Source organism: Halichoerus grypus, chromosome 15 (assembly GCF_964656455.1).
Source record: "Halichoerus grypus chromosome 15, mHalGry1.hap1.1, whole genome shotgun sequence".
Classification (NCBI taxonomy): Eukaryota; Metazoa; Chordata; class Mammalia; order Carnivora; family Phocidae; genus Halichoerus; species Halichoerus grypus.
In genome coordinates this window covers 50,809,225-50,833,898 of record NC_135726.1, presented here as the reverse complement: position 1 = coordinate 50,833,898, position 24,674 = coordinate 50,809,225, and the positions used below count along the sequence as shown (strand labels likewise).

The 24,674-nt window shown below is 51.0% G+C and overlaps 1 protein-coding gene and 1 non-coding gene across 3 annotated transcripts; one reads left to right on the top strand and one right to left on the bottom strand.

The window, feature by feature from the left end:
* Positions 1–835: 835 nt before the first annotated feature.
* On the bottom strand, positions 836–22,843 carry CEACAM19 (CEA cell adhesion molecule 19). Of its 2 annotated transcripts, XM_078063631.1 has the most exons (7): positions 22,040–22,843; positions 18,270–18,638; positions 7,597–7,747; positions 4,082–4,128; positions 3,084–3,169; positions 2,752–2,796; positions 836–2,156 (listed from the first exon to the last, which is right to left on the bottom strand). In XM_078063631.1, the coding sequence occupies exons 2-7, from the start codon at positions 18,466–18,468 to the stop codon at positions 2,103–2,105; spliced, it is 582 nt and encodes a 193-aa protein (XP_077919757.1). In that variant the 5' UTR covers positions 18,469–18,638; positions 22,040–22,843; the 3' UTR covers positions 836–2,102. The 2 variants fall into 2 exon arrangements, with proteins under 2 accessions (XP_077919757.1, XP_077919758.1); XM_078063632.1 differs by lacking the exon at positions 2,752–2,796.
* On the top strand, positions 19,056–19,197 carry LOC118555575 (small Cajal body-specific RNA 16). Its single transcript, XR_004927060.1, has one exon.
* Positions 22,844–24,674: the final 1,831 nt, after the last annotated feature.

Sequence of the window (24,674 nt, the reverse complement as noted above, 5' to 3'; positions counted from 1 at the left end):
GGAAAAGAGGAGAGGAAGGCAGACACTCTGCACCAGAGTGGCCAGTGCTGGGGCCGACCCTGCCCATGCCTTGACCTGGTTGACCTTCTCAGAAGCAGGAGATCAAGGTGTCCCTAGAGGTCTGGGGTATGATTCAGGGTTGGGGGAGTATACTCTTACAGGGAGTATTCGAGTATTGAGTCAGCAGGAGATGCAACTTCCCTTCCTGCGAATTCGTCCTCATCCTCTACGTTAATTTCCCGTGGCAGCTGTAACAAGTTCCCACAAGTGTGTAGTGGCTTAAAATAACAGGAATTTATTCGATTCCAGTTCAGGAAGTCCGAAGTCCGAAATGGGTCTCACGGGGCCAAAATCAAGGTGTCGGCGGGGCTGGGTTGCCTTTTGGAGGTTCTGGGGGAGGATCTGGGTTCTTGTCCTTTCCAGCTTCTGGGCTCTGCTCGTGGCCTCTTTCTGTCTTCCACACCAGCAAGGGCCCGTGAAGTCTTTCTCCCATCACGTCACTCTGACTCCGTGGGGCCTTGGCTTTGGGGCCCTTCCTCCATCTTTAGAGTCCGGTATCACTCCAATCTCTGTCTCCTTTCTTACAGCTCCTTCTCTCCCCCTGGGTCCCTTTCACAAAGACCCTTGTGATTATATTTCAGGCCCAGAGGGGTCATCCAGGATAATCTCCCCATCTCAGGATCCTTCACCCAATCACACCTGCTCAGTCCCTTCTGCCGTGTAAGGTAACATTCACAGGGCGTTAGCACATACACGACTTTATTCAACCTGCCACATGGTCTTTTTTTTAAAGATTTTATTAATTTATTTGTCAGAGAGAGAGAGAGAGAAAAAGAGCACAAGCAGGGTGGGGGCAGGCAGAGGGAGAAGCAAACTCCCCGCTGAGCAGGGAGCCCGATGCGGGGCTCGATCATGACCTGAGCCAAAGGCAGACACTTAACCGACTGAGCCACCCAGGCGGCCCCGGCCACACGGTCTTTATTTTCAGCTCCCAGAGCAAAAGTGACAGTCTGCTGTGCCTTAAGTGGGGGGACTCTGTGCCCTGAACTATCTGCTGCTCCCCATCTCCCTGACCTCACCTCCCACCCTTTCCCCCTTCCTTCCTCCGCTCCCACCACCCTGGCCTCTTGCTGCTCCTCGAACTCCCCAGGCATACTCCTGCCTCAGGGCCTTTGCACTTGCTGCTTCCTCTGCCTGGAATGCTCTCCCTCCAGATCCCTACGTGGCTTCCGTACATTGGTTACTCTGATTGCTGACTCTCTCCTCCAGCACAGCGTTCCTCTAGGAGAACAGTTTTTGTCTCTTTTGTTCCCTGCCAAAGCTGCAGGATCCAGAACTGTGCATAACACATGGTTTATTTATTGCTGAATGAGTGAATAAATTAAGGGGCGACAGACTGGGCCCACATTTGGGATGGGGGTGCTGGGAGGGGGTAGGAAAGGGAGCTGTTGCCCTGAGGGCCTTGGTATGATTCAGGGTTGGGGGCAACAGGCAGAAATTGGCCACAGGTTCTGAGAGACTGACTCTCAAGCAGGGAAGGGGTTTCACAGCTGTGGTCACTGGTCAGGACTGTCACCGGGGGCCACGGGACTGGGAGGCCAGACCTCCCTGCGCCTTATCCTTTGGGGCCTGTGTGGTGGGGGGCTGCCTTGTCCCCAGGGGAAGGGGCTCCAAGGACAAGCAGGGAGCAGGGGTGGGGCGTTGTGGACCGACAGGTAGAAGCCCAGCGAGTAGGAGCCTGTGAGGTCTGGCTTGAGGCAGGCCTGAGACCACTCTCCTCACCCCCAAATATCCAGTGTGTGTGTGGGGGGGTACTTTGGGTTAGGAGAAGGCAAGAGCCTGCCTTTCCCAGGCACGAGGCCCAGGCTGGCTTGCTGGACGGACCAGAGTTGAGGGCGGGTTATACACTCAGAGGGTCAGAGAGGCGCTGGGCCCATCATGATCTCTTGCTCGTGCCTGATGCTGTGCTGAGTCTTCATTTGAGCCCACCTTGTCGGCCTCTGGCCGTGGTGGCCTGGTCCTGTGGGGTCTCTGGTGTGGCTTCTCTGTGGGCACCAGGCCACCAGGGGAGGGCTGAGGCTTTCGCTCTTCCAGGGGCCTCTTCAGGGGGTTGGCATGAGTTGGCAGTAAGGGGCAGGGTCAGGGTTCAGCAGGTCCTGGGGGGGAGGGGAAGAGAGGGATTGTGGGTGGGGGTCGGGGGAGCCAGGCAGAGGCTGAGGGACGGGGGAGGGGGGGGCGGAGAACACACCCAGAGAGAATGGTGGAAGGAGAGAGGCGTGCAGAGGCAGGAAGCACCAGGTACCGGGAGGGCCAGAGAAAGGGGTGGACACAGGGCGACGGGGATGGAGAGCCAGGAGGGACAGGAGCACAGAGAAGGAGAGAGAGTGAGAGAGACATCAAGAAACAAAGATGGGTGAAGAGATAGAGAGAGGGAAAGATAAAAGGACATGGGGAGCCAGAGAATGACAGCAAGAGCAGGAGATGCCCTGAGAGGTGTACAGAAATGCAGAGAAACATAGACAGACACATGGACACAGAGATCCAGGGGCAGACAGGAGGGGATGGAGACGGGCTGGGACCTGCAGCCTTGGAATCCTTCTAAGAAGGAGGAAGGTACAACCCCAGAAGGGGAGAGACTGTGCTGTGCTCCGGGAGGAGCTACAGCTCAGAGAGCAGGTGGGCGGTTGGTGAGGATGCCCCCCTCCCCCTCCCCCCCCCATCGAGACCCCCTCCCTCATCCCGGCTCCACACCTGGTAGGGGTGGTTCTCCGGCTCTGGCTGCTGCTGGGGCAGGGGCTGCAAGGGAAGAGAACGGGTGAGCCAGGCCCCCAGCATCCCGACACCCTCCTACCTTGGACCTTTGCTGTGAGGACAGACCTGGCTTCCCAGTCCCAAGTCCCCATCGCCCCAGAGACTAATGCTCCTTATGTTGTGTCCTTCCAGTCCCTTTTCCCGGTGGTTTTAAAGTAGGGAGCATCCCAGGGTGAGCCGCGTTCCTGCAGCGTGGGGACAAGGTGCCAGCGTCACAGCGAAGTCCTGGGGGAAGCAGCAGGTGGGGCTTTGGGGGAGGGGGTGGGACTCACCATGGAGGTGTTCATGGACCTCGTGTCACCGGGGGGAGACACCAGGAGGGTCGGAGATGGCATCACTTCATAGATGTTCTGGTCACCTGAAGCAGAGGACAAGGGCGGAACTGGCTGACGCGCGGCCCACAGGCCCCTGCTAGCTGCTGTCAGTGGTCATTTATTCAGCTAACATTTGTGCCCTCTCCTTGCCCAGCCCTGTGCTGGGGACACAGCCAAGACTGAGGCAGCGCTGGCCCTGACCTCCCAGGGCTCAGAGTCCAGTGTGGGAGACAGATCTGTCCCCAGATAGGGATGACCCAAAGTGGGTAGGGCCAAGTGGGGGAGCCCAGAGGGCTCCTGGAGGGGAGTCAGGGATGGCTTCCTGGAGGAGGGGACATTTGAGACTGGAAAGAGAAGCGAGAACTATGCAAATGCAGGAGGGAGTGGCTGGCAGGAGATAGCCTGCCATGTTTGAGGGCCTGTGATATATTTGGTCTGTCTGGATTATATATAGTTTATTTTATATTGTTTTGTTTTTGAGGATGGGATTGTTCCATGTGGGAAATGAAGCCAGGAAAGACAGTGGGGACCAGTTTATGGGAGTCTAGAGAGCCATGTTAAAGAGGCTGACTTTGTCCTAAGGACCCTGGGGAGCTCTGGAGGGCCTCTGAGCAGAGGAGTGACAGGGTGAGAGTTCTAGAAGCACTCTGCCTGGGGATGGGGTGGAGGCCAGCCTGGAGGCGGGGAGCCCAGCAAAGAGTTGGGTGTGGGGACCCGGGAGTGGAACCACCGAGACTGGATGTGCCAGGCACTGAGAAGAGGAGGAAAAGCAGGTTTGGCGTGAGTGCTGATGTCCTCAGAGTCTGTGGGCTGAGTCTGGGGGGCCCCAGAGAGGTCTGGGTGGGGCAAGTGATTGGGAGACCCCTAGTGAGGGAGGGCAAGGGTGTGTGTGGCTGGTGGGGAGAAGAGGAAGAAGCCTGGAGGAGGGGCTTTAGCCACAGGGACCTCTGGCTTACCGGCATTGTGATTGGGGTGCACCTCTGGCTTCTCTGTGGGTGTCATCCTGGGGACATATGGAGAGAACCAATATTAGGGTAGTAAGCCGCTCAGGTGGGTGGAGAGAGACTCAGAGAAACTGGAAAGCCCATCAGTCCATCAGAGAGAGAGATGGTCCCTGCTTCAGAGTGAGCTAGGACAAGACCTGCCCCATCCCCGCCTCTTCTCCCATAATCTCCAGCCACAGAGCCCTTCCTCAGGTTCCCCAGCTGCCACCGTATGCCAGTGAGTAATGTTTCCCTAATGTCACTATTTAGGCAGACCATCTAGATGATTCTGCTCCAGCCACCTGTTTCACGATTTCCTTAATATTTCTCTTTGAATCAGCTCATTTGAATACCTTTATTTAAAAAGTACACTTGACATCACTGCAGCAAATTCATTATTTCACTAAACACATATTTACGGAACATGGACCATGGGCTGGATCCTGTTGAAGGCACTGGGGACACAGCCGGGAACAAGACAGACAAAGAGCCCTGGCCTCCTGGAGTGGGCACTCTAGGGGGGAGAGAGAGAGAGAGAGAGGTCCAGTAAATGACTGACAGTAGAATGTGAGGGAGTGAAAAGTGCTATAGGAAAATGAAGATGGAAAGAGGCAGAGGGTGGAGGGGGTGTGTGCAATTTCAAGTAGGATGGTGTGGGGGTGCCTCACGGAGAAGGCGACATTTGAGCAAAGGCCTGATGCAGGCAAGGAGACCAGCTTTGCAGAAATCATGGGAAGAGAGCTCTAACAGCATGTGCAAAGGCCCTGGGGCAGGAACAGGAACAGCAAAGAGAGGAGTATGGCTGGGACAGAGAGTGTGAGGGGGAGAGGGGCTAGAGGTGAGGTCAGAGGGAGGCAGCAGGTCAAGCTAGGTCTTGTGTCCACGGTGAGGACTTTGGCCTTGACTCCGAGGGACCTAAGCTGACTGATTTTCACAGGATTTTTCTGGCTGCTGAATGGGGAACAGACTGTGGGGGTGGGAGTGGAAGCGGGACACAGTCAGATGCTGCCATATTGTAATGAAACCGGACGTAAGTAGAAAGTGACGGGGAAAATGAAGAAAGGCCAAACAGTGGGTTAAATCTGTGGCTTGATAGGGTTGTTAGTTTTCTCTTGGGAAAAGCTAGCAAGTGTTAGAAGGGCGTTAGAAGCTGACTAGAACCAGAATGAGATATTCTCTTGCCATAGTCAGAATGCTACAAAGAGAATAGAAAAAGGAATTTCTCTTTGGAAATATTTCAGACGTATAGAAAAGTTGCAAAAACGGCACAAAGAACATCTGTGTAATTTTTACTCACATCAAACAATTGTTTTTATTCCATTTACTTCAGTGTCTGCTCTCTCTCTCCTTCTGTTTCTCCCATGCATATTTTGTTTTCCTGAACCATCTGAGGGTAAGGTGCATGCATCACGGCCCTTCATTTGTAAACATTTCCACGTATTGAAATATTTTCATTTTGCGTTTTTTTTTGTTTATTTTTATTTATTTTTATTTATTTTTAATACTATGGCCCAGAATGCCACATCAAGTTGCCTCTGGCCCTGCCAGCACTTTGAGGATCTGTGAGATTCTCTGAGAATCACTGGCAGTAGCGGAAGGAAAGCCGGCCAGCAGGTCCGGACGAGTGGAGTCCAGTTTTGGTTCTGGAGCTTACAAGTCACTCAGGTGTGGGTTCCCATCTCAGGGACCTGCTGCCACTCGCAGGCCAGTTCTAAGCCATTTGGCAAATGATTTCATGTCTCTAAGCCTTAGTTGTCTCTAGAGACCACGGCAAACTACCCACCGAGGGCCAAATCCGCCCCATCGTTTTTGGGGACGGGCATGAAAAAGATGTGACCCCTGATTGACCCGTGAGCCGGACACGGGCACTCGGAGGCTTCTCACCACCACCCCTGTCCCTGGAGTGTGGGTTCCTGCCTTTTCCGCTCCCAGAGGCTGTTCCAAGGACGTGGCCTTGAGATGGTGTATGATGCTGAGGACATCTGCATGGTGTGCCTGGCTGAGCCCAGCTGGGGCTTCTTTATAAACTTGTAAGATTTGGAGGGTCGGTGTGGGGATCCATTCATCTTGCTGCCCCCGGAGACAAGCCTCGTATGTAAGTTCCCTTTGCTTACTGCAACTGCCATATGCCAACCTGGAGGGGCCTGCCTCTCCAGCCCTCTGTGTTTGGGGGCTGGTTTCAGACTACACCTGGGAAGCCCCCAGGAGGGTTATGGACCAGCATTGCCTCTTTTCATACCACCTGCAAGCTAAGAAGGAGGGCTAACAGGGATGGCTTAGGTTATTCCAATACCCTTGTTACAGCCGTGGCAGACATGATTAATCAATCACAGCATCCGTTCCCACCGCACTAAGACACCACCTCCAACTCCCTTTCCACCAAGCTCTCTAGGGCACATGGTAGGAAGTGAAAGCTGTTCGCCACCCCTAAATGGGAGCGTGTTGGGAGAAAGAGATCAAGAGACCACAGCACCTAAGGGAGAGAATAGGAAGAGGAATTTCTCTTTGGAAATATTTCAAACTTATAGAAAAGTTGCAAAAATGAAGGAGGTGGCGGAGGAGAAAAGGTTGCTGCCTTCATTTCCCCGAGATTAGAGAGAGCAGAAAAACGACACATTTGCAAGCAGCTCAGAACCAAAGTCAGGAGACAAAGTTCTGAAGAGCCTGATCTCATGAGGAAGGAATTTTCCATGAATAGACTGTTTCCTGGGAAAAATAGGCCCCTGCCTCTCTCCCCCATACAGAAGTAGGCACCATCTGATGCCTTTGCCTGCCCACCATCCACTCTGCTTCTTTGGCAATAGTGTCTGTTTCCCCACCCCGCTTTGGGTCCGGGGGGTGGGGGTGGGCGGGGAACCCTCCCCACCCTGAATCCATTTAGTCATGTGGGGCTGGGTTGTTCTCTGACTCCAGAGCTGTGCAAATAGCCCAGGTTTGGCCAATCAGGATATTCCAGCACCTGGCCACAGTGGTTGGTCCACGTAAGGACATGTGATTTGAGTTAAGCCAGTGAGAAGCAGCCCTGGGGTTTTTGTTGGAGGTGTCAGGAGCCAGGTGTGGTCTTCCCTCTGTGGCTGCTGAGCTGGTGGGATATAAGCCTGGAGCCCCTAGGAGCTATCTTATCACACACAAGGGGAGGTCCTGACTGAGAATGAAGCCACCACAGAGAAAAGCAGAGTTGAGAGGTGTATGGAGGGGTCTCTTGGCAAAATCAAGTCCCTGGATCCAGCCATACCTGAAGCTCATGCAGGACCAAAAAATTTTCTAATTTTTTGTAAGCCCGTTCAAAGGTAGGGTTTCTGTCCCTTGCAGTGCAGAATTCTGTCTAATACAGGATAGAAAGGTCGTTTTCACCTCAAGAGTTCCAAGATTTGATGAGATTGTGTATGAGTCAGATGACATGAATCATGGAAGAATCAATCAGTGGGACCCAAGGGGTGGGGAAGAAGAGGAAGAAGAGAGGAGAGAGAGGCCTGGGGCCCCTGTACCCGTGGCTCTGGCCCCTCCAGTCTCTTGTTAACAGGAGATGGGCAATGCACCCGATGAAGAGGGACCCAGCAACAAGGAACCCAATTATGATGGCAGCCATGATCCCAGCACTCAGGGGCAGGTGTGTAATGGGCAGCTCCTTAAGCTTTTCTGAGGGGTATGAGAGAGAAAGAGAGGTCTGTGAGATGTCCTGGAAGGATCTCCCCAATCCCCTCACCCCTGCATCAGTGACTGTCCATAGAGCACTGATGTGCAGTTTCCTTTCCCCAACCCAGAGCTTTCTCCTGCTTTTCAGAGCTGAGCATCCAACTGTCCAGTTGATTCTGCTGCACATAAAACTCAACATCCCTGGCTGGAACTCCTCGGCTCACCCCACCTCAAAAATCTCTGCTTTCCTAAGATTTCCTACCATCTTCAGCACATCTAAAACCTACCTCCTGACCCACTCCCCCACCACACTCCACCTGCCTGCTTTTTCTCACCTCAGTTGATTGACACCTCCATCCTTTTAGGGAAAGAATTTGGTTCTGGGCCCTGTTTTGTGAGGGTCTTGATGCATGGGGTTCTGAAACACTACCTGCCAGGTTTGGGATGAAGCCTACCTGACTTCTTACCCCCACCATGAGGACCTCGAGCCTTTAATATCAAGCTGAACACCTGTTATATCCCAGCCCTTCTTGGCAGCTAAGCTCATAGACTCTGAAGTCAGAATGCTGGCGGTTCAAGTCCTTGAGCAGATTACTCAACCTCTCTGTGCCTCTTCCCATTTGTGAAATGGGGACAATAAGAGTATCTACCTTGTAGGGTTGTTGTGAAGATTGAATGAGTTTATACACACACACACACACACACACACACACACAGAGTTCTTTCAATTATCCAACAAAGTAGGATCTGTGCCATTTTAAGGTGAGTAAACTGAGGCACAGAGAGGTGAGCTAACCTGCCCAAGGGCTCACAGAAGGTGCAGTGCTGGGATTACACTTGGGCCACCTGAGCTCCTAATGATTGCTCTGTGTGGATTCCAAAAGAGGGGCCTGTGTCCCAGGAGCCCTTGAAGGATGGGAAGGAACTATATCAGGCTCTGCATGACTGGAGTGAAGACCATTATTTCCAAATGGACTGGAGTGTCACCATATATACGTATGTATATACATATATATATATGTGTGTGTGTGTGTGTAATTAAATCAATCAATATTTGCTTATTTCATTCATTTCCCTAAAAGTTTGTCTGTTCAAAGTGTCCAAAACCCATTTTATTTTATTTATTTTTAAAGATTTTATTTATTTATTTGATGGAGAGACAGCGAGAGAGGGAACACAAGCAGGGGGAGTGGGAGAGGGAGAAGCAGGCTTCCTGCAGAGCAGGGAGCCCGATGTGGGGCTCGATCCCAGGATCCTGGGATCATGACCTGGGCCGAAGGCAGACGGTTAACGACTGAGCCATCCAGGCACATCCAGAAACCCATTTTAAAATGTACTCTTCTCATTGGGAGGAAGAGGATAGGCCATGCCTGGGCATATGTGGTCGTTGCCCCCACAGCCTGGGGAGGTGGCTAAGTCAGGCCCACTTTGCAGATGTGTGCACCAAGGCCCAGAGGGGTTGCGTATGGGCAGAGGATGGAAGGCAGCCCCTCTTCCAGACACTGGAACTTAGCAATTTTGCACCTTCTACCTTTTAATTATTTATTTATTTTTAAGTTGGCTTCACACCCAACATGGGGCTTGAACTCAAGACCCGCAGATCAAGAGTCACATGCTTTACCGACTGAGCCAGCCAGGTGCCCCCATCTTCTACCTTTTTGAATCCCCACAACAGCAAGTGGAAATTCAGTGGCTTCTGTGAGTGATTCAGGAGGTGGGGTGGGGCCGAGGCCAGGTCAGCTGACTCAAGGAACCCCCCTCCCCCACTTCCTGTCCTCCCCACCCCGACCCTGTTGCCCTGTCTTCTTATAGCATCCAGAGCCCCTTCTCCTGGATCTGCTCACTCTGGCCCCTGCTGCCCCGTCCACCCACGCAGTTCCATCACCCACAGCTCCCTTCCTCACTCTCTGGGCTGCCCAGCCTTTGCCCATGCTGTTCCCTCTGCCTGGCATGCTCTTCTCCACACACTATATATAACTCCTGCTCACTTTTTCATTCCCAGCTCCCTCTGGGAGGGAAGCCTTCTCTGACAATCCCAGGCCAAGGAGGTGCCTAATAGGCATTTCCTTCATAGCTTACTTGCTTAATTATGCAATTAGTTGATTCATGTTGGTAGGCGGGACATGAAAGAACACTTCAGGGGCGCCTGGGTGGCTCCGTGGGTTAAGCATTGACTCTTGATTTCGACTCAGGTCACTATCTCAGGCTCATGAGATCGAGCCCTGCGCTAGGCTCCCTGCTCAGCAGGGGTCTGCTTGAGAGTCTCTCTCTCTCCCTCTGCCCCTCCCCCTGCTTGGGGGTTAAATAAATAAATCTTAAAAAGAAATAAATATATATTTTTTTAAGATTTTATTTATTTTTTGACAGAGAGAGACAGCGAGAGAGGGAACACAAGCAGGGGGAGTGGGAGAGGGAGAAGCAGACCTCCTGCGGGGCAGGGAGCCCGATGCGGGGCTCGATCCCAGGACCCTGGGATCATGACCTGAGCCGAAGGCAGACGCTTAACGACTGAACCACCCAGGCGCCCCAAAAGAAATAAATCTTTAAAAAAAGAGCACTTCAGGGCGCCTGGGTGGCTCAGTTGGTTAAGCGACTGCCTTCGGCTCAGGTCATGATCCTGGAGTCCCAGAATCGAGTCCCGCATCGGGCTCCCTGCTCGGCAGGGAGTCTGCTTCTCCCTCTGACCCTCCCCCCTCTCATGTGCTCACTCTCTCTCATTCTCTCTCTCTCAAATAAATAAAATCTTAAAAAAAAAAAAAAAAAGAGCACTTCAATCACCTCCATTCTGACCTCAGTCTGTACTTGCTAATTATTAAGTTCTTCTTTCCAGCTTTTCTCTTAACTCATGGAAAAGACGCTGTGCAAGGCATCCTGTGATGGGAGCCGAAACTACCCCCTCAAGCAGCAAGATCCCTCCCACCTGACCCCAAGACAATGACTGACCTGACGACCTTTACTGCCCATCTGCATGTATCCACGGACCTGTGTCCCACATTTTCCTAATATAAACCTAGAAGTACTTTCAGCACTTTGGAGGCAGTCTTTGGGATGCTAGTCTGCTGTCTTCCCGCGGTTGGCTTCACTGAAATACATCCCTTTCTTGTTTCACCACCCCTCCTCTCTCTCCCTTTGGATTTTGTCTGCAGAATGGCCAAACCTGGTCTGTTTGGGATCCCAGGAGCCAGGTGCTTCTGCACCCCTGTGCCCCAGCTACAGCCATGCAGTGTCTCCTCAGCTCCTTCCATCCCTTCACCATGGTGAAGCCTCCAGACCTTCAGGAGGGATGGATCCCGCCTCCAGCCCCCCCGGGGGGGGGGAGAGGGCTCCCTTAGCTTATTCCCTTGTCACACTCACTGCATCAGGAAGGGCCGTCTTTCAGACCTAAGCCAATCAGCGTGCTGCATTCTTTTGGCCTTCCTGATTCGTTCAGGTTGGTCCAATCAGAGTGAAGTGAAGGGGTGTGGTTCAGAGTGGGTAGGAGAAGGGATCTCTTGTTCTGGAAGCTGAAAGCTAGAGGCTTGGGAACCGTGCAGTCATCTTGCTACCTTGAAGGCATTCATCACGTCTCCCTGAACTTGAGCTCGGCAGAAATAAAGACATTTCCCAGCCTCCTTTGCAGCCTCCGTACATGGACAGCTCGCTCATTCAAAGGTGCCTTTAGAGCATGGTGTTGAACATCGCTGCTAACATTGGAACCCCAGGCAAGTTTACCTACAACATTCCAGTGATCTCATTTTAACTTGATTTCCTCTATAAAGATGCTATTTCTAAGTAAGGTTATATTCTGATGTGCTGAGGGTTCGGACTCAGTGTCTTTTTTTGAGGGGACAACATTCAACACACAACACCTCCAAAGCTCGGTTCCCTGCTATCCTGGAGAATCTCTGGGCTGTTCAGGATCCTTGAATCGATTTCTTTTCTGCTTAAATCGGCGAGAAGCAGTTTCTGTTGCTGTAGCAAGAACCCTGCCTGAATCACATGATTAAGTGTCCTATTTTTAGAGCCTGTTATATTATCTGCCTTTTATCATAGACAGTGAACTTGAAAAGAGGGAGCCTGTGAATCACTGTCTTTTCCAAAGTTGATTGCGACAGGATCTCTTCTGTGATATGATCTTGCCATTCTCCTATCCAGTAGAAGGATCTAATACCCCTCCCTTATCTGGCTAATCTTAGTGGCTTAGTTGTAATCAAAAGAATACAATGTAAGTGATGCTGTGTGACTTCCAAGGCTAGATCAGAAGAAGCCACGGAGTTTCTGCCTTGGTCTTTTGGAAAACTTGCTCTCCACTTGGCCCTCCCCAAGAGCCCAGTCTCCATGTTGTGAGGAAGACCGAGCAGTCACATTGGAGGGACCACCTGACAAAGATCTGGTGGATAGCCCCAGCTAGGTTTCCAGCTGACAGCCAGGGTGAGCCTCCACATATCTGAGTGAAGACACCTCTGAATGATTCCAGCCTCCAGCATTTGAGCCAGTCTCAGCCTTTTGAGTCTTCTCATCTGAGGCCCCAGACATCATGAAGTAGACAAGCCATCTCTTTTGTGCCCTTTCTGAATTCCTGATCCCAGAAATCATGAACATAATAAAATGGTTGTTGTTCTATACCACTGAGTTTGCTCTGCACCAAAAAGTAACTAGAACAGAGCCCCGCATTCTGTTTCTTCTTTCAGGACTGAAGGTTTTCTTTTTGGCTTTTCTCTTTACTGGGCACTGGGATCATCTATCAGTTCTACCAACAAAGAATCATCTGGGTCTTCTTCTGTGGGTCAGATTTATCCCCGTGTATTTTTGAGTAGATACAAACACATCTGAAAAAGTGCTTTGAGAGACCATTATAAAAGTGGACAATGGTCAGACTGTATTTAAAAATAGAATTCCAATCCACAACCTGCAGCGAAGACCAACATGCCTAGAAGACCCACCGTCTTACAAACAGCCCACGACACCAACCTGCTTTGAGTCAGACTTGCAGGAAGCCAGATTGCTATCTCCAGTGACAATCCAGGAAGACAAACAGTAACTTCTGTAAGGATTGACCCTAAATGGCCAGGACTTGATTAATAACCAACAGCTTCCCTAATTCTTGTCCCTGCATCTAACTTAGGACCAGCTCCTAAGAAAGCCAAATATGCACTGTAACCAGTTGCCTCCAGCTTCCCCGTGCCAACAACCTCCAATCAGGGCACAGCTGAAGCCTTCTCTTTTTTCCACTATGAAGCTTTCCCATCCGTCTGCCTGCCTTTGAATCTCTGCCCAGATGCAAGTGACAGGGGCTGACTCCCTTTCTAGCAAGTTCTGAGTAAATGGCCTTTGCTTTTCTCATTGGAGGGACTTGGTTGATTTCCACAGCTTTACATGGATTTGTCAGCCAGTCCTCACAATGATCCATGGTGGGAGGTGTGATTACCCCCATCTTACAGATATTTTAGGGGAACAGGGGCTCTGAAAGGTTTGGCCATTTGACTAAAGGTCATATAAACCCATGACACCAGCCAGTTAGTGGTTGCTAATGATGAGGCAGAATAAAGTCCTAAAAGTGTGGGCTCTGGAGCCCGCAGGCCAGACTTCAAGTCCTGCACCTGCTGCCCCTTAGCTGAGTGACCTGGGCCAGTTACTTAAACTCCCTGTGCCTCAGTTTCTCCAACTGTGTAAGAGGGATCATCTTGCCGTGGCAGGGAGGACACAAAGGAGAAATGTGTGTGAAGCACTCTGCACATGTCCAGTAAAGGGGTGCTGGGCTTGTAATTAACTGCCTTGGGTGTCAGAGGGCCCAGAAGGCTTTGGGGAGCCCGCACAGGGTTGCTTGAAGGCCCCCAAGTCCCCACCACTGGATTTACAGGAGAACAGACACCAGCTGTCAATGACCGTGATCCCGCTCTGGCTTCCAAGCCTGGTGTGGGCTGCTTACTGGCTGTGGGACCTCTCTGAGCCTCTGTTTCCTCATCGGTACACAGGGGACCTATGTGTCCTGGGCCTTTCTTGTGTTTTCAGTCTGCCCTGAGCTGTGAATCCTCCCCTTTGGGAGTTCTGCCAGAGACTGGCTTTCTTAGCTTCTTTTTCCATGGGACAGTGTCACGCGACCCAGGTCCCCGGTCAGGGACATGCCCACCAGCAGATAAACTTCACGAGGGCAGAGATCTCTGTCTGTACACTCAGTGCCTGGCACACAGGAGGTGCTCAATAGATGCTTGTTGAATGAATGCAGCTTCCCAGTGCCCAGGCAGGGGTCCTGGACCCAGGGCTGACACTTGGGCAATGCTGGCTCAGGCAGGAGAATTCTGCAAGTAGTTTACAGCTTGTTTCCGGTTCCCAGCCTCCTTGGGGTCCTGCGAGCCTGCAATACCCTCCATTAAGTCCTTTTCTGTACATGCCTGCTAGGGTTGGCTCCTGTTGCAGCCCCTAAAGACATACCGAATCCCCTCATGATTGAGGCAGGTAAAGTGTGGGAAGTACCCGGGACACAGGAAGAGCTCCCAGCCAAGTCCATCCCCCCCCCCCTTGCCTCCCCACTGCCAGGGGCTGGATTTGGGGCCAAAGCTGTCCTCAAATAGAAGTGCCCTGGCTGCTGCGGTGACCCAACCTGACATGAGGACGTGCCCAACCCTATGCCTCATCCCCTCCGCCTTTTCCTTTGCTCTTCCTTTTGCTGAATCATTTTGCTTCCCTGCTCCCTGTGTTCAGCCCTCGGGAAGCCAGGGCATTTCCCATGAGGGAGTGGATTCCACTGGGGCTGGGAAAAAGCCAGGTGGCAGAGGGCCAGGGACATGGACACGGACCCAGCGGGGGCCTCGGTTCCTGCCTTCCCCGGCTGCGTGGTGGTGGGCCCTCTGGGTCTCTGTTTGTTTGCCCCTCTATAAAATGGGGATCATCCCAGGGCCTGACGGGGGTCTTGTGGGAATGCAATGAAGTGAGGTCGGCAAAGGGCTTCGCTTGGAGGTCCCTGGCATACAGTAAGTGCTCACAGCTGGGAGAAGGAGTTACAAGTATTTACGGAGTAACTCATGTGTGCTAAGCACTGCTCTGCACTGGGGGTTCAGTGGTGAACAAAACCATAATAGATATATATGTTATGATTATTATGAGGAGAGCAGGTGTTGAGTCCTTGCTCATCTTCCCCGCCCTGATCCCTGGCATCTGGCTCCCCATCTTTTTTTTTTTTTTTTTTAAAGATTTTATTTGACAGAGAAAGACACAGCAAGAGAGGGAACACAAGCAGGGGGAGTGGGAGAGGGAGAAGCAGGCTTCCCGCTGAGCAGAGAGCCCGATGCGGGGCTCGATTCCAGGACCCTGGGATCACGACCTGAGCCGAAGGCAGACGCTTAACAACTGAGCCACCCAGGCGCCCCCTGGCTCCCCATCTTGTTTGACCTACTTGATCCCACCCCCTTGGACAAAGGGTGGACCCTTCACTCAAGGCGAAGGAAACCACAGGCCAGGTTGGACTAACCAGATTATTATTATTATTATTATTATTTTTAAAGATTTTATTTATTCATTTACTTGAGAGAGAGCACGGGAGAGAGAGCATGAGCACGGGGCGGGGGGCAGGGAGCAGAGAGAGAGGGACAAGTAGACTCCCTGCCGAGCCTGGAGCCCTATGCAGGGGGCTCAATCCCACAACCCCGAGATCAAGACCTGAGCTGAAACCAAGAGTCGAACGCTCAACTGACTGAGCCACTTTGGCGCCCTAGACCAACCAAATTCTATCTTGATCTGTCTGTCTGTCTCTCCAGCTGTCTTTCTTTCTAAAGTCTCTGCATTTTGGAAGAGGAGATTCAGAATATGCAAAGAAGCCTGGGCTCACACCCAATTCAGGCCTGGCAGGAATCCCTGGTCATGAAGAGGAGAATGGAGCCCCTGAGCCCAGATGAGGCCAGACGTGGCGCCCTCTGGAGGAGGAGGGGACACTTGCCTTTCTGACAACTTCTATTTCCCATCAGCTCTGAAGGGCTCGCCACCCATTCATTTATGCAACAGCGTGTCTGTCCCTGTTCTAGGCTTGGAGGAGACAGCTGTGAACCCAGGGCTCTTGGAGCCAACATCCCAGGAGGCTACCCTGGGGTCCTACAAGGCTCCCTACACTGTGAGTCAGTTGCAGAGAGCTTCTGTCCTTACAACCTGAGCCTTGGCTTGAATACATCCCGCTGCTCTGGCCTCCGAGGATGCCCCTCCTGTTCTTTTGCCTCAGTCATGCTGGCCTCCTGCCAGCTCAGTTCATGAGCCCTACAGCTTCCTGCCACAGGCCCTTTGCACAGACCAAGCCCTCTGTCCAAACACCTCCCAAAGCTTCTTTCCCCTCTACTTAGGACTGCTAGTCATCATTGAAGCTTTGTTGAAGGATCACCTTCCTAGAGCAACCTCCCTTATACCCCCCGATTTACACTCTCATCATCCCCGTATGTGCCTTTCCTTCACGGTCCCTGCACTGTGCATAATGATCTATTTTGTGTGTGTGATTATTAGTTAATATCAGTCTCCCCCGCTGGGCTGTGAGCCCTGGAAGGGCAGGGCCAGGGCAGCCTCAGTCTGCACTGCGTCCCCAGCACTGCCAGTACAGTCTGGACGCAGAGGCGGCCTTGAGGAAGAGGCACTGGGGGAAGCTTTGCTTAAGGAACAAGTGAATGAGCAGCTCAGCATCTGCAGAGGCAGCTATGTGTCTCATTCAGGCAGCCCTGCATTCGAATCTCAACCCTGTTGCTGATTCGATGGCTGGATGCCTAATATTCGGGGCATGCCTTAAACCACCTGAGCCTCAGCTTCTTTCTGGATAGAATGGAGATTCAGCCCACACTTAACCATGGCTGGGTTAAACTGTGAATCAGATCACTCCTCTGTTTAAAACCCTCTAGTGGCTTCTTTCAATCTCCCCACGGCCAACAAGCCTGGCCCCTGTGTGCCTCTCAGACCTCAACTCCTAACACCCAACTTGCTCACTGCTTTATAGCCATGGCATCCTTCTGTCTATATGCTTTGAACACACTAAGCTAGCCTTACCTCAGGGCCTTTGCACTTGCGGTTCCCTCTGCTAGGAACTCTGTCCTTCAGAAATCTTCAGGGCTCCCTTCCTATCCTCTGTTCAAATGTCACTCCTTCTTGATGACCTCCCATCCCATATCACATCATCCTGTTTAATTTTTTTTTTAAACTGGGGAAATTATAACCTCTCTGTGCCTCAGTTTCCTCATCTGTAAAATGAGTCCAATAATATTACCCACCTCACAGGGCAGCAGTGAGGAGTAAATGAGTTATACATACAGTAGGCATGTAATAAACACTAAATAATGTTAGCGATAACTATTATTGTTAATGTCTCTGAAATATGATCTTAATTTATTATTTACATGCTCGTTATTGGCATCCCACATATGAATGAAGGCAAGGAGACTTTTTTTCCTTCTTTCTCTGCTTTGAGAGGAAGTAGTTAAGCTCCCAGACTCTGGTATTGTGACTTCGTGGGATCAAATCCCAGCCATACCACGCTCTGTGCCTCAGTTTCCCCAACTGTAAAATGAAGACAATAATGGGGCTGCCTCATGGAGTTTTTGGTTTTGAAAGTTTTCATTCAGGGGCACCTGGGTGGCTCGGTCAGTTAAGCGTCTGCCTCTTGATTTCAGCTCAGGTCATGATCTCAGGGTCATGAGATCGAGCCCAAGTCAGTCTCCACGATCTGCTTGAGATTTTCTCTCTCCCTCTGGCCCCCTGACCAACTCTCTCTCTTCAAAAAAAAAGAGAAAGTTTTCATTTATTTCTTTATTCAACAAACATTAACTGAGAACCTACTGCGTGTCCTCCCCCACCCCCCCGCACCGTGGTAGATGCTGGATGATAAAAGGACAAGTATGTTTTCACTCTCTCACCTTGAAGAATTACTCTCCTAGTGAGACACGTTTGGAATGTGACGCATCAGAGCACATTATGAAAATCACAGAGGTAATGGGATGATCAGAGTCCTCTGGGGACACGGATGGTTAATGACCAAGTCTGCCTGGGAGGGTTGAGAAGTTATTTTATTCCCCCAGCTCTATTGAGATGTAAATGGCATATCACATTTCATAGGGTTTTAAAATTTAATTTAATTTTAAAGATTTTATTTATCTGAGAGAGAGAGAGAGTGTGTGTGTGCACAAGTGAGGGGAGGGGCAGAGGGAGAAGGAGGCTCCCCACTGAGCAGGGAGCCTGACACAGGACTCGATCCCAGGACCCCAAGATCATGACCTGAGCTGAAGTCAGACACTTAACCGACTGAGACACCCAGGTGCCCCTAATTTAATTTTAAAGTTTATTTATTTATTTATTTTTAAGTAAGCTCTGTACCCAGTGTGGGGTTCAAACTCATGACCCCGAGACCAAGAGTTGCATGCTCTTCCGACTGAGGCAGCCAGGTGCCCCTCATACTTTTTGTTTGTTTGTTTGTTTTGTTTTTTAAAGATACAAATGAGTTAATATAGAGCAGTGGTCCTGACCCATGGCAGGCGTCGGGGTGCATGAGCCTACCCACTCTCTCCCTCAGCAGCATAACACTCACCGTCCACCTGGACCTCGGTCTTGGCCCTCATGGTCCAGTCAGGATTGATGGTGACAGCTACCTGGTAAGTGCCGCTGTCTGTGGGCTGGACACGACGCAGCAGCATGGACCCATTGGGGAAGCCAACGATGTCACGTTGCCCCATGGCGCTGCCGTCCCTCTGGGGCCGCTGGAGGTCAGGGAAGTAGGTGAATAACATCGTGCCACCATTGGTCTCCTTCCCCAGGTACCAATTGAAGTCCTGAAAGTTGCCTGGGATGCCCTGGATGGACAGGAGAAGGTTCTGGTCCTTTTGAGGATGCTCTGGAATCTTCTGGATGTGGAGGGCAGCCCAGGAGCTTTGGGGGATCCAGAGGGCCAGGAATGAGGCTGTGGGGAGTTACAAGGGTGGCCTGAGGTCAGAAGCATTGGGCAGGGACAAAAGCATTTTCTTCCCTATATGTCCTCATCTGGGGACAAGGACTCTGACCGCTGTTCATTGGAAACAGGGCTGGGATTGATGAGTGATGTCTGCACTGGGTTCAGGAGTGGGAACCCAGATAGGAAAGCCACACATTTCTCATCCCATTAGTCCAGCAGATCTCGGGGCAGCTGAGATGATGTGTGGTCTGCCTCTAAACAGTTGGACTCTGAATTTATTCATTCATCCATCTAACCAGTACTTACAGACTTACCTATTATTTATGCTACAGTACCAATTATATATGATATATCTAAAATTCCCTAGATTTCTAGGCACTTGGGATATAACAGGGAAACAAATACAGATAAATTCCTGTCCTCATGATGGTCTGGCCTTGTACCAGGCAGCCCGACCCTGACCTCAGTAAATTCCCGGGAATAGTTTTCCTTGGGGTTTGAATTTGCAGTAATAGGTGTGAACATTGTAGCAGCAGTTTGATGATTATGTATGATATTGCAAATAAGACAAAAGAATAAAACACCCCCCCTCCAAAGAAACCCCACAAACAAACAACATTCTTATCTTCCTGGTCCTGATAGTCTAGAAAATTCCATAGGTAAAATTGGGTATGGGGCTGTGATTCTACAGCTCAAACCAGCACCCCCCCATCTTCCTCTAATAATTTCATCTTCCCTGGCAATCTTTCCCTTCTTCTGAGAGGAGACCTCAACCCCTGGGCTGAGTCCCACCTTCCCCCCTCAGCCCTGGGGTGCTCCCCCTTACCTGAGAGCAGGAGGCCCTTTGAGAAGTGGCACTGGGCCCTCTCGGGAATCTCCATCTTGGTGTCCCGTGGAGATGCCAAGGGGCCACTGTGGACACTGATGGGGCTGGAGGGCTGGGCCCTGGCTGTCGGAAGTAGGCCAGCTCAGTGGGAGTCCTGGGGGTGCCTTCTAGACATGGCCGAGGCTGGCTGAGCCCCAGCACCCCCTTTCCACAGGCTCCAGAGGCTTCACCTGTGCTCTCTGGGATGGGCGCAGACACTGGTTGAACCAGTTTTCCAGGGTGACTGGGGACCTTCCTGGGGCTTCCCTGGACTCCTCCCTTAATCCCCTTCAACCTCTTCTTCCCACTCATGTAACTGTCAGGAACAATAGCGGTAATCACAATGGGAGGGAGTCGTGGCAGTCTCTGCTTGAGCAATCCCCCTGGGCCAGGCAGGTCCCTGCAGGGAGGCTCAACACAACTGCTTCATCCCACATCCAACCACACATAACTGCGTCCATTTCACAGATGAGGAAACAGAGGCTCGAGGAAGGAGGCAAGTCTACCAGTAGGTGGAGATGGGACTTGACTTTGGCTGGCTCACTCTAAAGCTTTTAGCACAGTTTTTCAAAAGCATCCACCATTCATTCATTCATTCATTCATTCATTCCAACAACACTCCCTATGCTCAGCGCTGTGCTGGGTGGTGCTGCAAACACAGTGGTGATTGAGATAGTTCTTGCTTTGTCCTCAGTCCACAGCGGGGCTCACAGTTCTGTGTCTGTGTTGGGGGGAGCAGACCGATCCCCAGGGCAATGATCCACAGTGATCAGCAGTGGGATGGAGGAGCCCAGGGGGCCGGGAGAGCCCAAAGGGGTGCCTCACTCAACCTGAGGGGCAGGGAAGCCTTCCTGGAGGAAGAGACATCTGAACAGAGACCTGGAGTGGGAGTAGCAATGAGACAGATGGTGGGGCGTGGGGGCGGGGGGTGAGGTTTGCCAAGCAACACAAATAGCACATGCAAGGCTTGGAGGCTAAAAATCCTGGCTGAGGGGGGACTGAGTAGGAGGGGGTGAGGCTGGGGAAGAAGGAGGGATTAATTGGAATTTTGAGCTCTGTTGGGACAGGGTCTAGGTGATGGAGGGTTCAGGGTTGTGCTAATCCTATAGACAGTAGTCACCTAAGGTGACTGAAATAGACCCTTAAATTAATTAAAATTCAGTGCCTTCAAAATTAGTTTCTCGAGGGGCGCCTGGGTGGCTCAGTTGGTTAAGCGACTGCCTTCGGCTCAGGTCATGATCCTGGAGTCCAAGGGTCAAGTCCCGCATCGGGCTCCCTGCTCAGCAGGGAGTCTGCTTCTCCCTCTGACCCTCCGCCCTCTCATGTGCTCTCTCTCATTCTCTCTCTCAAATAAATAAAATCTTTAAAAAAAAAAAAACAACAAAATTAGTTTCTCGACCTGGTCACTTTCAAGTAATCAATTATCCCATGTGGCTATCACATTTGATAGCACAGCTACAGAACATTTCCTTCACCATCACGGAAATCGCTGTTGGACAGCGCTTGTCTATGGATCTGAAGGGGGCAGCGCCAGGGGAGGTTTCCGGGTCTATGGGAAGAACGCTAGGTTGGGGTGCCATAACTCAGTAGCAGTTTGCCTGTGTATGTCACCAGATTGCCGGAGGTGATGGCATTTACCAGGGTCCCCAGGTTGGAGTGAGAGAGAAGTCTTGACTTTGATCCACGTTGGGGTGGGGTGATGTGGCCCAGGCGGGCTGAACAATTGCAGAGTCCAGCCCAGCTGTGCGGCGAGCTGGTGAGCCTCACTCTCAGCCTGCCTCTGCTACCACTTGGCTGTGGGATCTTGGTAGCAAATGACTTCACCTCTCCTCTGGAGAATGGGGACAAGCATCCCCACCTCACGGGGCTGCTGGGAGGGGTAAGGAGATACTCATGCCCCAACAGCTGTCTCCTGGTGGTAGTGTTGACTTTGTCTTTGGACCTGAGCTACCTCCTGAATTCTCCCTGCCCCTCTGGGACCCTGCTCAAGGGAAGTGCATTTTCTCTGGAGGGGTTACTGATCCCCCACCTCCTGGAAAGTCCCTAATGTCTGTAAGGTTTTGTACGATGTTTACTGTAGTGTTCACAGGGATTTACCTTCAGTCCTTCTGGCTGCAGTTTGGAAATTTCCTCTATCTGCTTGAGAGAGAGAGAGATTTTTGCAAACCCAGCCATTGTTTCCAAGTGGAGCCGCCTAGGGGAGACAGTTCCAAGTTTGGGCTGCAACAAAATTGCCCAAACCAGCCTCATTCTGGTAGGAATTTGGTTGTGCAGCAGCAGTGGAGTTTAGGGGATCAGAGGGATTCTGATACATTATCACCACTAACCCCCTGGAGCAAAGGCTCTGTAAGCAGTGCTAGGCAGCGTATAAAGCAAAGCCAGTTATTCTGAATTTTCCAGGTGCTGAAGCTTCTCTCTCTTTCTGTCTGTCTCTATCTCAAATAATGACTTTGATTCCTTTCACATTATTAAAAGAAAAGTCAAGGTGTAATACAGGAAATTTAGATAGGATAATCTCCAAAAGAAGAGAGTAAAATTCACCCACCTTCCAACTACCCAGAGAGAGTCACCGCTAATAAATACCAGAGGTCCAGACTTCCGTCATCCGCCCGGCAGCCTTCCTCTGGGTTTTTCCCCAGCCCCAGAGGACAGGTCCTGATTGGTCCAAGCCTCCCTGGCAGTCTCCTCCTTTTGGCTAGGGATTGGTTGAGCAGTGGGTGATGCTGGCCAATGACAGCTGAGAGAAGGCTGCTGGGAAAGTTCACCCAGCACAAGGTGGTCTGTTTTTCCAGGTCTGGGTCTGGTTGCAATGGCCGGAATGCAGCAGCCATCTTGGCGCCAGCCTGAGGATGATGCCAATATATGGTGGAAAACGGAACAGACAGCAGAGTAGCAGAGCTGAACTCCACACATGGTGCCTGGAATAGAAACAGACACTTTGGTTCCTTGTTTTTAATCCCAGCCTGGGGAGTGTCGGAGAGAGAGGGCGCTCTCTGCTCTTGGCGCCTGAAGCATCCTCACCATCACATTTTTATATACTGATGGAGATTCTCTCATTGGCTGGACTTGACCTAGGCTCCCATGCACTCTTCCTACGAAGCCTGAGTTTTGGACTTCTGTGTTCATGTCTGTTTTGCCCAGTTTTGGCAAGTATCCTCCTAAGTCAGTTTAATTGGACAGTTAACCCACCTTTCATAGCTGCTTGCTCTCCACGTCTGATCAGGTTCCTCAGCCACCACCCCTAACCCCCCACTCTCCGGGTGATGTCTGATCACCCTGGCCTGCCTTCAGCAAAAATCTTGTCAGGTCAGGTTAGCCAGGATCCCCCTTATCCCTGATGTTACCTCTTAGTAAAGTCCCACCCGCTGCACCCCCACCCCCTGCTCCTTGGTTATAAAGTCCCACTTGCCCCTGCTGTGTTCAGAGCTGAGTCTAATCCCCTGCCAGTCCCCCACAAGATCCCATTGCTGTGATCCTATTGCAACAGCCCCTCCCCTTGAAGAAAGTCTGCCTTATTGTGCTTTAACGGGGGTCGTTAAATAACTGTTTTCTTTAAAATTTAGGATACGGGATGCCTGGGTGGCTCAGTTGGTTAAGCGGCTGCATTCAGCTCAGGTCATGATCCCAGGGTCCTGGGATCAAGTTCCCCATCATACTCCTTGCTCAGCGGGGGCCTGCTTCTCCTTCTGTCTGCCACTCCCCTGCTTGTGCGCTCTCTTTAACAAATAAATAAAATCTTTAAAAAAAGTTAAGATACTATTTTTTTTCTTTACAATTCACCCATCCTTCACTTCATGAATTTAATTGGTTCCTAAAAATTCTGCCCCTAAGAGCTGGGAAATGGAAACATTTTTTGTCTATAAAAATTTAAAGTTTTTTTTAAATTGTGGTAAAATTAACACATAAAATTGATCACTTTAACCATTATATTATATTTATTATATTATATTATATTATTATATTATATTTTTTAGTTTTAGAGAGAGGGGAAGAGCAGAGAGACAGGGAGAGAATCTCAAGCAGACTCCCCACTGAGCATGGGGCCCCACATGGGGCTCGATCTCACGACCCTGAGATCATGACCTGAGCCAAAATCAAGAGTCAGATGCTTAACCGACTGAGCCACCTAGGCGCCCCTCATTTTAACCATTTTATTTTTTTATTTTTTTTAAAGATTTTATTTATTTATTTGACAGAGAGAGACAGCGAGAGAGGGAACACAAGCAGGGGGAGTGGGAGAGGGAGAAGCAGGCTTTCCTGCTGAGCAGAGAGCCCGATGTGGGGCTCGATCCCAGGACCCTGGGATCATGACCTGAGCTGAAGGCAGACGCTTAACGACTGAGCCACCCAGGCGCCCCTCATTTTAACCATTTTAAAGTGTGCAGTTCAGTGGCATTTAGTACATTCACAGTGTTGTGCAACCATCACCTCTATTTCCAGACATTTTTTTTATCACGCCAAAGGGTAACCTTGAACCTGTTAAGTGGTCGCTCCCTGTCACCTCCTTCCCCCAGGCCCTGGCAACCGCTGATCTCTCTTCTGTCTCCATGGGTTTGCCTGCTCTGAACAGTTCCTATAGACGGAATCCTACACTCTGCAGCCTTTCGTGTCTGGCTTCTTTCACTCTTTCAGGGTTCATTCCTCTTGTAGCGTGTGTGTGTGCTTCCCTCCTTTTCTCGTGGATAACATTCCACTGTGTGAATAGATCACATTTAGTTTCCCATCCATCTGTTGACGGGCATTTGGGGTGTCTCCACTATTGGCCATTGGGAACAGTGCTGCTGTGAACATTCGTGTGCAGGTATTTGTTTGATGACCTAGCTTCAATTTTTCTGGGTACCTGCCTGGAAGTGAAATTCACTCAGATTTAAATAGCCCAGTATCCTCAGCCTGAGCCGTCTGCCACCCAGAGGTTTCCAGAACCTTGAAGCTCCTCGAGGTGGGGTAGTATCGGCTTGGAACTCCTCTTCTTCCAAGTCCAAGCAGTGCCGATGGAGGGTTTGGGCTGTTTTAGTCTCTCCATCAGACCCCCTCCCCTTCCTTGTCCAGTATTGATGATCGTGGTTCTCTCAATCGTGTGTGAAGTGTATACAACTCCTACACCAAAATTCAGGGTCCACTCTCGACTCCCGGCTCTTGTGGAATCCACAGATGTTTCCCCCACTGAAACAAGTGGTCGC

Bases quoted from the DNA above. Each gene is read 5' to 3' on its own strand.
- CEACAM19 (XM_078063631.1), bottom strand. From the start codon at position 18,468: ATGTTATTCACCTACTTCCCTGACCTCCAGCGGCCCCAGAGGGACGGC. The intron at 3,170-4,081 runs GTAAGCCAGAGG...CCTCTGCTTCAG, and splicing joins GCACCCCAATCACAATGCCG to GTGACCAGAACATCTATGAA. The intron at 2,797-3,083 runs GTGAGTCCCACC...CTTCCCTTGCAG, and splicing joins GGTCCATGAACACCTCCATG to CCCCTGCCCCAGCAGCAGCC.